Source organism: Alosa pseudoharengus, unplaced genomic scaffold, assembly GCF_046254945.1.
Source record: "Alosa pseudoharengus isolate Yale_2024_CS ecotype anadromous, Long Island Sound unplaced genomic scaffold, YU_APseudo_1.1 YU_APseudo_1.1_scf_16, whole genome shotgun sequence".
In the NCBI taxonomy this organism is placed as follows: domain Eukaryota; kingdom Metazoa; phylum Chordata; class Actinopteri; order Clupeiformes; family Clupeidae; genus Alosa; species Alosa pseudoharengus.
In genome coordinates this window covers 12,038,733-12,051,888 of record NW_027468630.1, presented here as the reverse complement: position 1 = coordinate 12,051,888, position 13,156 = coordinate 12,038,733, and the positions used below count along the sequence as shown (strand labels likewise).

Sequence of the window (13,156 nt, the reverse complement as noted above, 5' to 3'; positions counted from 1 at the left end):
GAAGAGGAGGGATTGGCGCAGGCATCGGAAGAGAAAGGGAAAGCCAAGTAGAAATGTTCCTTTTGAGTTCTGTTTTATGTCTTTCACATTCAGACCCGTCGGAAAGCTCTAGTAAGATCATGAAGACTAACTTGCCTGCATCCTCTCTTTGTTGAGTCTCACTGTCGCCTGTTCATCATATTGTGTAAATCATTTTGACATTATTTGTGCACTGAGTCACTTAATTCCTCATACCTAGTAGGAAGTCACTGCTCATTGGTGAGGAACTGAGTAAAGCTGAGTGATGGGACTCAGCAATAACTTACATGGACTATAAGTGTGTGTGTGTGTGTGTGTGTGTGTGTGTGTGTGTGTGTGTATGTACCCGTCTTGGACTATAAGTGTCTGTGTGTGTGTGTGTGTGTGTGTGTGTGTGTGTGTGTGTGTGTGTGTGTGTGTAAGCAGGCTGTGTGTGGTAGACGGAGGCTGTAGCGTAAGTCTCACTGACTTGTCTAATCCCTTGTTTCTCCTCCATGTCAGCGCTGGCTTCCCTCACCTCACTGCGCCCCCGCCTCTCCCATCCTGCACATCACAGCAGCCTCAACACACACATGCTGCATGTAGCTAACCTCAACACACACATGCTGCATGTAGCTAACCTCAACACACACATGCTTTACGCCGGATGTCTTTCTGCTGTGTGGGTATAGTGTGGTGCACAGTTGATGTGCAAGTGAATTTTGATTTTCAAACACAATTTGTCACATGAATACACACACACACACACAAAGACACGTGGATACTTGCACACTCCCTCTTGTCACACAGACATGCAGACACACGGACACACTCTCTTGGTCAGGCTCTTTGGTATCTCCTTACAGTGTCTGTCACTCACAGCTGTCCTGGGCCCATACAGTCACAGTGGTAATGGCTGTGGTATGGGCCACAGCTGAGGCTGTGTGTGTGTGTGTGTGTGTGTGTGTGTGTGTGTGGTTGTGTGTGTGTGTGTGGTTGTGTGTGTGTGTGTGTGTGTGTGTGTGTGTGTGTGTGTGTGTGTGTGTGTGTGTGTGTGTGTATGTGTGTGTATGTATTTATGTGCATGTGCGTATGTGTGTGTATGTATTTATGTGCATGCATATGCGCGCATGTGTGTGTGTGTGTGTGTGTGTCCGGAGTGACTCATTCCTGAAGCATTCCCACTTCCTCGGTGACGGCCAGACTGTGTTGATGAAGAAAGCCTATCTGTTTTTCTCACAGGCCCACAGAAAACGAGGACGGGAACACAAGCACAAGCCCTGTCTTTGTTTTTCAGTGTGTGTTTAGCAAACTTGAATATGTTTTACAGATCACATTACATGTGTTTTGGGTGGGGGGGGGGGGGGTGAAGAGATGCGTTGGATGTGGGTCCAACTTTCCAAACGGTGTTTAGTGTGACAAATGTGTGCTGCCATGTATGACATAAGAACAGTTAAGTGCTCTGTTTTTCTCTGTGCAATTGGACTGAGTGAGTCAGGCCTTTTCTACCACACAACAAAAAAGTTTATTTTGGTGGGGATTTCTTTCCAGCTCTCTCCCTCTCTCCCTCTCTCTTTCACAAGCTCTCTCTCTCACTCTTATTTTCTCTTTCTTTCTCTCATTGTCCTCGGTGCATCTGTATGGCTTGATTCTCTCTCTGAATAATGCATATGGTGGTTTCACTGACCTTTTCAAGAGACTGTGGGGCACAGATTCTCACATTTCTCAATTATTTTTAGTCCCAACTAAACACAAAGGCGTCTTTTCTCAGTCTCTCTGCTCTGGGCATTCTTTCGGCAGGCTTCTGAGTGGACTATTATGTGCTCGAGTCTCCAGGCTCATACAGTGAACACTGTACAAATACATTGGTGCTTAGGATGGTTTTAACCTCTATGAAAAAGGTCCGTATGTTCAACATTTTGTTCCCATTAAATGAGATATTCAGGCCTTTATTCTATTATAATGCCTCCTGAACACATTACAGTAGGTCATTATTCATGCAAAAGGTTCTAAATTTATGGTGACATCTGTTACTGCATTATTTAAAGAATAATTTGTCGTTGTACAATGTAATGTGTTAGATATAACTGCAATGTGGCTTAATTTAAAGCAGGAGAGGTGCATGCATTAATGGCTAGTGTGATGTATTTCTACTTCACAGGGAGGGATATGCTGCTTGTACTGCTGTTGTTGGGAGCTTTATTAGTTTGCTGTTGGTTTTGAAATTCATCCCCAAACACACTAAAGCACAGAGTGCACAGGACCAGAATAACAGTAAGACTCTGATCAGCAAATCTGACGGCACGCTTTGAGATAGGCCATCATTTTTTACAGCGTTTCCACGTGTCTCACCAGAAGGTCAATGGCCTGTGTGATGTCATTTGCTTTCAGAGAACCGCTCCATCTTTAACCTGGGTGACATCACCAGGCTCATGAAGTACCCTGGAGTGGCGAAGACCTTTATCGTCAAAATCACCTCTGGCCTCCCTTCAGGTGACTAGCATTCTCTTGGAAGAATGTGGATCATAGAGTTACATTGTTTCACTCACCCATAGAGTTACATTGTTTTACTCACCCATAGAGTTACATTGTTTCCCTTAACCATTATGAAATGTTAATGAGGCATATGAAGTATGCATTGTGCAGGAAGTGCATCACAGAGCACAGTGGTTCAAAGCACTATCCTGACAATAGAAACTGCACAGCATCACAGTGTCATAGCACAACAGTGACTGCTGCTGTTTGGAAAATATAATCAACAATATATTAGTGCAGATGCACAAATCTGATGCCCTTTGTTATTTCCAAGTAGTGTTTCCATCCAATGTGAGCTGTCTTTTGGCAAGGCTGAGCCAGGCAAAGATACTGTATTAAAGACATCTGCCAGGGACTAGATGAGTTTCTTCTTCCTCTCGTGTAGCTATGTTTGTTTTGGCAGGAAACCGCATCAGTGGTCCTGTGCAGAAGTGATGGGGATGTCAGACACAGACTTCTCTCTTTATTTCAACACTCATCTTTTATGTCTGCTTCACCTTTGCACCACACACACACACACACACACACACACACACACACACATACACACACACACACACACACACGCACACACACACACATACACACACTCACAGACATACACACACCAGTAGGGCTAGAAATAAAGCCCTTCGTCATAACAGTGAAGGGCTCTTGAGTTTGTGCGTTAACAGGAAATACCTCAGCCTTCAGCCCTTTTCCCTGCGAGTGAGCGCTCTCCCTCTCCATCCTCTGACCTCAGAACCACTAGAGAGGAAAAAGCTCACTTGTAGAGACACACCTAGAGAGCAAACATGGCTTGAGAATATGGAAACACATGTGTCACAGGGCCGGGGGGAGCAGCTCCCCAGTCGGACGCTGTTTGGGTGTGCCCTGCCCTCCTCAACCCAGTCCAAATTCCAGAACTTTTAGGGGACTTTTTTCAAAAGCCTCCTTTGTTTAATAGGCAAACTAAGCGTTCAAATGTATTTTTGGTCGTTTTGAGGGTTGGGATTAGCTGCAGAGCTCTCACTATCTGTTCTGGATAGTGTGTTTCATTTCTCTCTTTTGTCTCTCTCTTCCTTCTGTCCCCTGACACAGGTATCTTTCAGGTCATGTTCTCCGTCATTGCCATCAATTTCTTCCAGTTGCAACCTGAGCAGAATGGCTACCTGATGGCCTACTTTGGTGTGATGCAGATGGTAAGCAGCGACCTTCATTTGACTCTCCATGACATTATGTTTCAGCAAAGAGAACTGGCAGAAGTCATGCATTTCCTGTGTGCCAGGACCTTCCATTCTTAACAACTATTTTGCACGTAGGCCGACACCACATTATAGCCTTGGGACAGATTCCTACTTGGTAGCCAAATCTGTTGGAAATTAGCAGGCCTCAAGCAACATATAGGGTAATAAAAAGTGCTTTATCTCCCTTTTGGTGTCTCATCGGAGTGGAGACTCTGTCTCTGGCTATAAGAGTTAATGCAGTCAGCGGTGGGCATTCATGGCATCCCAGGCCTGGCTGTCACTCAGGCACTGTTGCAGGGGTTGATCTCATCATGATGCAATAATCTGAAACCATAGATCTCATGTGACCTCGCCAGCATATCACCACTCTCCACACTTACGCCTCCAAGATACAATAGCAATGGTTTGATTAAAGGAGATCATTAAGCGATATTAAATTGTGACTTAATTGTTTTAAAAAAAGCTATTCTTTCCATGTGTTGGAATGGTGGTAGGAAGTTGCAAGTTGTAGCTCTGAACAAATCTGTATTTTAGGGCACCCTACCACAGAATCAAATCTCTGGTCACATGTCTGTGCTATGTTACGTTAATGTTGTGTGTCCATGCTGGAATTCAGGACCCTGCCCAGTGTGATGGAAGACAAGAAAGCGCTGCTTGTTGGGTCGGTTACTCCCACGTTGCTTGTAGCACAGCAGTCTCTGTGTGGGCACAGTGAGTGAGTTAGATAGGGAGTACAGCTCTCTCAGACTACAACGGCTTCACTTTTACTCAGCTAAGTTAGAATTCTTTCTAATTGCCGGGGAAGTTCACATGAACTTGTTTATGAAATCTCCATGGTAACCTCCATGGTATCACCACGTGAACTATTGTGATAGGGCAGTGGAATGCCATCCATATTTTTAGCCTCCACTTATGAGTCGACCAGAAGAAAGAACGGTTTGAGCTGCTTTACACAAACTCAAACAGTGTTTAACAAGCCATTTCTTAACTCTTGTGTAACATTGGCACATACTTTTAGGGTATTCAGATGTCATAGGCCTGGTGTTTACCTGACTCCTCCTCTGCCAGTGACTTTGTAGTACTAGTCATGTGCACCGACATTCCAGCCCCAGCATTCAGCATTCCAGTCCAACTCTACAGAAAGCCTGTGTTTACTAACACAGCAGGGAGAATGGTACACAGACTACGTGCCGACACTCTCCAGACCACCATATGAGCAGGCTCAGCAAGCTGTGTTATATTTGACATCGGATAGGATGTTGAAGGAGCTGTTTATCTGACAAAATCCTTTTCAAAAGTCTTTTCACTCTCACACACACACACACACACACACACACACACACACACACACACACACACACACAAATATATTTCACAAATTGAAGTGAAATATTTAGTTTGCAGAAGGAGCATGTCTCGATTGTTTTAAGTAGAAGGTCTCATGCAGTATTCTTCTAAAGCCACCCTCTACAACCACAACCCCCATCTATTGCGTTGTCCTTCTGTTTGTAAACTCACTGTGTTTGTGCTGGGCTTGAATTAGGGCTAGTGGCTTTGGGTTGATTTGATTGATTTGATCTGCTGGTTGAAGTTTGCCTTTGCTCCACTGAGCTGTCTATTGAATGTGCCTGTAATCCACGCTCACAGAGTGTGTAGGAGTGGCGTGTTTATGGCCGTTGGAGGATGAAGGGCTGGCTGCTGCAAGAGTGCGTAAGCAGTGCTGGGCTTTAGCTAATAGCTTCTCTGAGTCACTCTCAATTAGGACAGTGGTCTGAAAATGTAAGCTCTCCAACATTGTTTCTCACAGTTTACCATATATCTTGTTACTATATAACAAGATATCACAAAATAAAAACACAGAACAAAAAATGGTCCTAAAATATGATGGAATTTATATGATTATGCTGTTTGAGGGTAGGATTTATAAACATTTAAAAGGGATATAAATAATTCATTCTTTTGTCGTTGGTTCAACTTACAGAATTGAACAATGTAATGTAATGTAAGAAAGATTTAGTGACGAAATGCATAGCAATGCTATCATATGTGGACAAGTAAAGCACCTAGTTTTCCCAAAGCACTGGGAGAATGAGTCACCAGGAGCAAAAGTCGCATGAGTCAGGAGACTTCAGAGGGAGCGCAGGTGCTTTAGAGACAGCCCTGATAAGCCTCCGAGTGACGTCTCTGCGGTAGCACTTTGACAGGTTTGGCCCACAGAGCCAACTCCCAGACCCCGCTGCTTGTGTCATTGCTCAAGTAAAGCCTATTCTGGTTTACCCTGCCCACCCCCTATACACGCATACACACATACATGTATACACACACATACACACATTACTACATATACTGTATATATATACAAATACTAATGTACACACACAAAGACACACACACATACATTCATGAAAGTTGTCTTTGAGTGCAGGTTTGTGGATGTCTTATGGTGTATTCCTATGTATTTCAGAAGGTCACAAGATAAGAACTTTAGTCATTTGTTGCACAAGCTAATATCAGATGACTTGTGATGTCTAGCGCAAGGTCTTCACTAAAAACAGCAGAAGGTTTATTTGAAGTATGAATCCTTCATGTACTTTGCATTTTCTCTTGCTCTCCTTACGTAGGTCATGCAGGGGGCTGTGATAGGACGCATGACAGCCAGATACTCTGAAAAGACGCTGCTGCTCCTGTCTGTTGGGGTGTCTAGTCTGGTGGGCCTGGCTCAGGTAAGCATGCCTGAGTACCCCACACTTGGGTTAGCATAGTGTGTCCTAACCACATTGTAAATAGATACGCATGCAGCAGCACTACCACCACATTACATTCATATAGTACTTCACAGTATCTAAGTATCCGTATCTAAAGTGTTTACATCAGACTAACTGTGAGCATGTATGGACTCATATACAAGGTGAGTGCCATTGATGACTTTAGGTTTTGTTAGTCAATTGACTAGTAATTAATAGTGAATAGCTATCTGGCTTACATACTGTACATCAGCTCTACCAGCCGTCGGTTGGGAGTCCCATGTGTAATGGACGAGGATGGCCAGCTCCCATCTGTGCACAGGAAACGTCACTGACTGGCCCATTCATTCTCCTGCCCGTAACCCCAGGGCCTCGGCCAGAACACAGCGTCGGCTCTGTTCTCCGTCCCCAATTCAATTCCATTAAAATTGAATCAGGGGGCATTTTTAGAAACTGTCCTGCAAGTGGAGCATATAATGACACAAAAGTGCTTTCTGCTGTCAGCTGAACTTTTCTGAATTTGAGCTTTTTATCATTTGTCACAAAAATGGCATACTTTAAATATGTACATTGTGTCTTGCCTTATGCAACATCCCTACACAAATTGTGTATTGTTTTACCTCTTTGTCTTCTGTGTTGTTCTGCAGGCACTCATGGCCAATGTATTCCAGTTCTGTCTTATTGTCATTCCCATGATGTTCTCCCTGAGTATGTTCAATGTAATCACAGACAGCGTGCTCACCAAGAGCATACCCTCATCAGACACAGGTGAGTGTGTGTGTTTACCCCCCAGGCCATTTCACAGTCCAGCATTTAATCAGCCTGCCTTAACAAAGGCTTGTCATGCAAGACGAGCAGTACAGTCGCTAAGATACCTGTTACATCAAGAGTTGTTCCATGCTTCTCTATGCATCTGAGTGTGTGTGTGTGTGAGAGAGAGAGAATGTTATGTGAGTATGACTATGTACCTCGACTCTCCCTCTCCCTCTAGGCACTATGATGGGGCTGTGTGCTTCAGTGCAGTCCCTTATGCGCACAGTTGGCCCTACCATTGGAGGCCTCTTATATGAGAACTATGGCGTGTCTTCATTTGGATACATTCAGTGTGCCATAAATGCTGCAGTCTTTCTTTTCCTTTTCAAGGACAGGAGAACAGAAGAACACAGAGAGTAATCACTAGAAAATATGACAGTGTTTACAATGAGACCGTCCCTATAGAGACCAGAAACTCAGGCATTCTGTACCAAAAAACTGTGATGACATGAAATGTGTACAACAGAGCTGCCAACTGTAATGCATTGACCGTGAGATTCATTCATTTGATTGGCTCCACGTGCTCTCACGCCAATCCAATGCGTGAGGGTTGGCAGCTCTGGTACAAAGAGTAGATGTTTTACTTTTTCTTACCTGTAAACCCAAAATCACCAGCCAGAATGATCACATAAATCATAACCTGTACTGTAATTATATGAATGAAAGCAGAATTGTTATATATATATTGGCAGATTATTGTATGTATGATTGTATTCACAGCCTATGATGTATTTTCATTATATTAAACACCTATGTTATAGTATGAATTTGAATGAATCTGTTGTTATGAGTGTTTGACAGATATGTAGGCTACAGTCTTGTTAGTTATGACTGCTGGTGATGTGTGCAGAATGGCCAGTTTGAGTCTGAAGGGCCATGAAGATAGGGTCTGAGCATCAAAAGACACACCTGGCGGTCCAAAGCACTTCAGTGTTGGCACAGACACTTTTGGCTGATAACACTTTACTGCCTTAGTGACTCATAGGATGTAGGAAGGAGTAAATGGAGTAAAGTGCTTTCACAGTGATTGTATGACTTCTGTGCAGGTATTTCAGTTTATGACTATAAATATGCCACTAAACTTTTTTTGTAATGGAAAACCTTGCAAAATGAGTACTTGGTTAAAGACTGCATTTTACAAAACAAATCAGTAAGTCGTGCTTGGTTTTATAGAAAAGTCATTTATTAAAATAAATATTTTGAAATACGAAATAAATTAAAACATTAAAATGTAATGTTTGACATGTTCATGTGTTTTCATGAATTAATAAATACATACATATGTGCACGAAAGCATTCTTTCATTAAATATGTCTTGCATTTGTAAACGTGTATGGAACTCAGCCCCTTCTTTCCTCAGTCCATACAATAGTCTTCGGGCTATGTTCCATGCCAGCGGACTGTAGCAAGTTCTCTTTCGAGTCTGAAACAACAGCTTCTGTCCCTCAGTCCTTCAATAGTCCTTCCTTTGGTCCAACGACTGTCTTCATGGTCTGTACTGGACACATGGAAATTTGTCAGTTACTAACTTTGCAAACTTGTTTCAATAACATTTCTCATTTGAACTTGAAATTAAATTGAAATTGAAAGTTTGTTCGGCGCACGCTGAAGCGCGCGTCTCCTTATCAGGACACAGAAGAACAGCGCAATATGCGGAGTGAACTGGGGATCAGATTAATGTAAATAAACTCACCGCTGAAAAACTGTGAACTGTCGTTTAGTGGTTGCTTATGGAGCTCTCGCCATGTGTCTGTCTTGATGCCCTGGAGATGCATTATCTGATTCTTGTCGTGACTTGAAGTCCTGAATGGCTTTTCGGTTTTGGAAGTCGATAAGTGCCATGGTGATCACAGCATTCCAACATCCATCCTCGTCCATGCATCTGAAGTCTATCTCTTTGTTGTCAGTGGTGACGATGGTAAAGTAGACGAACTTCCCTGTCCTCTCCACACAGTCAACTTTCTTAATCGCCTGAAGTTTCAACTCTTTCCCTTTGGATTTCTTCTGAGCGTCAGGGTATATGCTCAGACTGTCTGGCGTTAAGACGCACGTCTTTCTTTTCCAAAACTGAAGCAGATTGTCGCTTCTTTTCTCCAACTCTCCCTCTTTCAAAACCATCGAGCTGGTAGTCTCGGCAGCAGACATTTTCATTGTTTTAAATCAGTTATGTCGCCTATTTAATGTGTCAGAAAAGCAGAGCGCGTGCCTCTAGACTGCTCGCCTGTTTGCCGCGTGTAGTCCAAGTGTTGGCTATGAATGGAAGTCGCAGCAGTAACTTTTTATAGCAAGTGACTCGCACCCTTCCCAGCTGACGTCACGCAGGATGGAATGTACGAGTAGGTTGGGTTTCTGAGCAGTGAAACCAAGAAGCATGGAAGTGTAAGTATGGGCTGTTTAATGGCAAGTGATTGGTCTGTGGTAACTTAGTACTTACATTTATTATACAATATAAGCAAGAATATTACTATTTATTTAGCCTAAAAATGGCATGCCCAAAAAGTATACTTCTGAAAGAATTTAGTGAAATCCTTATTGAACTAGATGTACCGCAGAGCGGTACAAAATATGACCGCCGCCCAGTCCAGCACATTTTTTCCACAAAAAGAAATCACGCTGAAAGGCCTATATGATTCTAACTGTCTCACTAAATTGCATTATCCACACTCAATTCTCACTGGTATCTGCTAGACAACAAGTACCAAAACATGATTAGTTCATAGATTTCACATGTAAAATTCATTTTATACAACCCCACCTCCATCTTGCCTGTTCATAATTCTGAGAAATTCTTGATTGTTTGTGTTATGTTTATGTTATGTGTGTGGGTGTGTGTGTGTGTGAGTGTGTGTGTGTGCGTGCTTGTGTGTGTGCCTGCGTATGTGCCTGTGCATGCAAGCTTACATATGTCTACTGTGTGAGTATGTGTCATACGTATGATTACTGTGAATGTATGTGTGTGTGTGTGTATCTGTTTGTGCACATGAAATGGGTTAACATGACCCCTGGAGGCAAACATACAAAAAAAAAATGGTCCTCCTAAACCCTACGGTTTTCGAGATATTCACAGAAAACTGTGTCTGCCCTACCCTCCTTTCGGGGGGTCCAGTCAAGCGGGGGGGCTACAGATCAAAACGAAAAACGCTGCGCGGCGGTCATAATTATATTTTTATAAGATCTGTCCTTTTAAACATGGTACAATATTGCCTGGCTGCACACCTTCAAGTGTTCAAGATGCTATTTACTGCATATGACAGTGTTCCCAGTCTGCTACCACACTCTTAAAACAAATGTGTTGTCCCACACAGAGATGTGTTAAAAACAACACAAGTTGTGCTGTTTTCAACACATTTGTTTTTGAGTGCAAATTAACTCGAAATGATCTGTGTTCAATGAAAATGTTCAGTGATTTAATTTAAGGTCTACTAATATTGGATTATTTCAGATACTGCTGATAGTTTGATCTTTCTACATTTTGCAAACAAGACATCTTTCTACATTTTGTAAACAAGACATCTTTCCTGAGGTAGCCACAGTGCCCTGTGGAGCCGTTTGCTCCTGATTCCAACCCTCACTACAACCCATTCTCAACACTCACTTTTCATGTGTGTGTGTGTGTTTGTGAGTGAGTGTGTGTGTGTGTGTCTGTATTTTGGTGCTGAGACTCGGTGACATGAACCTTATCAGAGGAACAGCACTTGGAAATGTTAGAGCTCTTCACTGCCACAGCACTGGCAGCAAGCAACAAATAGAGGCCAGGGGAGAAATAGAGGACCTGACCTGGACCTCGTTGTACCAGACCCACTCATTGTGCAAAATAGACATGAAATTAGGGTGCCTTGGCATGACACGACAGAGAAAATCAGAGGAGTCACGGCAGTCAAACATCGGTGTGTGTACCTGGATGTGAGTCAGTGGGTAAGGCTGTTTGCAAATAAGGAGTGGAGCAATTTGGTCACCAAGGTCATCAAACAATGTGTGACAATCTTACGGTGAGATCCCAACATGGCAATATCCTTCTCAAAAAAGCAAAACTGAAAGTACTGTAGGCTATATACGAAACAAATGTAAAACCTTTATTTTGTCTGATCATCCATATTCTGTCTCACTTCTCTACATGGATGGTCAGGGTTATGTGGAGGAATGTAGAGTTTATTAATGAAAACTGATGAGTTCTGTGTAGGACTGTTGTCATGTGTATAATAAATCTAAGAGTTCACATTACTGTTCACCTCAACTCACAGATTAAACAAGGGTGTGAAGCACATCTTTCACAACTAGCCATAGACATCTGTACGAAGGAGTGTATTTTAAGTGAGAAGATGAGACACTTCATCTATAACCGTGTAGTCAAATCAGTCAGTTCTTAATAATGTTAATCACCCCCTTCCAAATGCGTCAAGGAATAAAGGTCGGGGTCAAGCTTACTGAGATACTTAAAGATCCGACAGACCGCTCACAAATGTTTATGGTAACAAACAGATGTGTAATCTTGGCAAGCCCTGGGTGTCAATAAGATGGCCCCTCTAATCTGGCCATGGTGCCCTGCTGCATTGCAACAGGCTTCCTTTAACAAGAACATACCCTCTGGGAGCCACCATTGTTATGCACCTAAACATAGCCCACAGAGAGGGTCTCGTTTTCATGGGGGCCCCCCAGTCACGGGCTCTCAGTTTTCAAATGCACGCCACGCCACCCACACGCATGGCATCCCAGTAAATGCCCTTGTGATGGGCCATGCCAGGTATTTATGGCATTGTTCAGATAAGCCTCCACTATTCGAGTCGGGCCCAGTGAACCGTGGGAACAAAAGCAGGTGGCACATAGAGAGGGCTGGGGGCATGGCCCTGTGAGGACAAGGCCAATGGGGTGACAGTTAAAAAAAAAAAAAAAAAATGGGGTCATGGATAACTGCTTACAGAATTTACATACATGCCAGTAAGTTATATTATGCTTGTTCAAGAGAGTGGTGTAATTGAGAACTGGAGTAAACAATAGCTTGATCTCGCAATAGAAGGCCTTGCAAATGCTATTTCACACCAGCGATTGGTCGTGCGCGTGTGACTTCCAAAGACAACACAATAGCATAGCAACAGATTAGGACCCGTTGTTCGTGATATGACAAGTCACAACTCAACACATCAAACTACATCATAAAAATAGTGCCAATAGTCATCACTGTGAATAATGGAGCCTGCGTGTGTGGGAGATTTCGCCAGCATTAGGTATCATCACTGCAGAGGCTGATCATCAGCTGTTAAATTCTTCCTCCGGTCTCAGATGGGCAGGGAGAAGGGCCTCTGCCTACGGACAGAAGGGATGGCAGCACACTTGGGCCCTGAATGGTTTAATGGCATTCTGCAACCGCGTTTTAGTCAACCCCGCTGACTAATTTGACTTTTTCATGAAAAATATACGCTCATTTGGAATTTAATGCCAGCAACATATCTCAAAGAATGTCTTATTAAAAGTACAAATCCCCCAAAATTATCCAGAGAAATCTCAAGGGACATGCTGAAAAATAATATTGGATATAGCCTACTATCCAATATAATATTATATGGGCACAGGAAATCTTCTAATACCACTATCTATGAACAGTTTGAAGCTTCATCCACAAACGCTGGTTAAAACACTACCATGCAAAGGAACCATATTTAGATATAATCCAGAAATCTGGGCCAAACCTCATTGAAGATGGACTAAAAATTAAGTAGAAACGGTCCTGTGGTTACACCAAAACGTGTAATCCTGTTTGGAAATCATAGGACTTTACATCCTCGAGATGGGCCATCCAACTTATAGGCCTAAGTGCACAGTTCAAAAGCCAGCATGATGGTATGG

General features: G+C 43.0%; 2 protein-coding genes across 6 annotated transcripts in view; one reads left to right on the top strand and one right to left on the bottom strand.

The window, feature by feature from the left end:
- Nucleotides 1–8,088, top strand: part of slc67a1 (solute carrier family 67 member 1) — a 17,107-nt gene extending 9,019 nt beyond the window's left edge. For all 4 annotated transcript variants that reach the window (XM_076287056.1, XM_076287055.1, XM_076287054.1 and 1 more), the window contains 6 exons: nt 2,159–2,271; nt 2,389–2,490; nt 3,613–3,713; nt 6,380–6,481; nt 7,150–7,270; nt 7,494–8,088. In XM_076287056.1, coding sequence (XP_076143171.1) covers nt 2,159–2,271; nt 2,389–2,490; nt 3,613–3,713; nt 6,380–6,481; nt 7,150–7,270; nt 7,494–7,675 — 721 coding nt within the window. In that variant the 3' untranslated portion in view covers nt 7,676–8,088. The remainder of the gene's footprint in view (nt 1–2,158; nt 2,272–2,388; nt 2,491–3,612; nt 3,714–6,379; nt 6,482–7,149; nt 7,271–7,493) is intronic.
- Nucleotides 8,089–8,476: 388 nt separating this feature from the next.
- LOC143125516 (pleckstrin homology-like domain family A member 2) lies at nt 8,477–9,552 on the bottom strand. Of its 2 annotated transcripts, none has more exons than XM_076287058.1 (2): nt 9,009–9,552; nt 8,477–8,813 (listed from the first exon to the last, which is right to left on the bottom strand). In XM_076287058.1, the coding sequence occupies exon 1, from the start codon at nt 9,464–9,466 to the stop codon at nt 9,044–9,046; it is 423 nt and encodes a 140-aa protein (XP_076143173.1). In that variant the 5' UTR covers nt 9,467–9,552; the 3' UTR covers nt 8,477–8,813; nt 9,009–9,043. The 2 variants fall into 2 exon arrangements, with proteins under 2 accessions (XP_076143173.1, XP_076143172.1); XM_076287057.1 differs by having other exon boundaries at nt 8,477–8,808.
- Between the last annotated feature and the right edge of the window lie 3,604 nt (nt 9,553–13,156).

Coding starts and splice junctions, on each gene's coding strand:
- LOC143125516 (XM_076287058.1), bottom strand. CDS start 9,466: ATGAAAATGTCTGCTGCCGAGACTACCAGCTCGATGGTTTTGAAAGAG.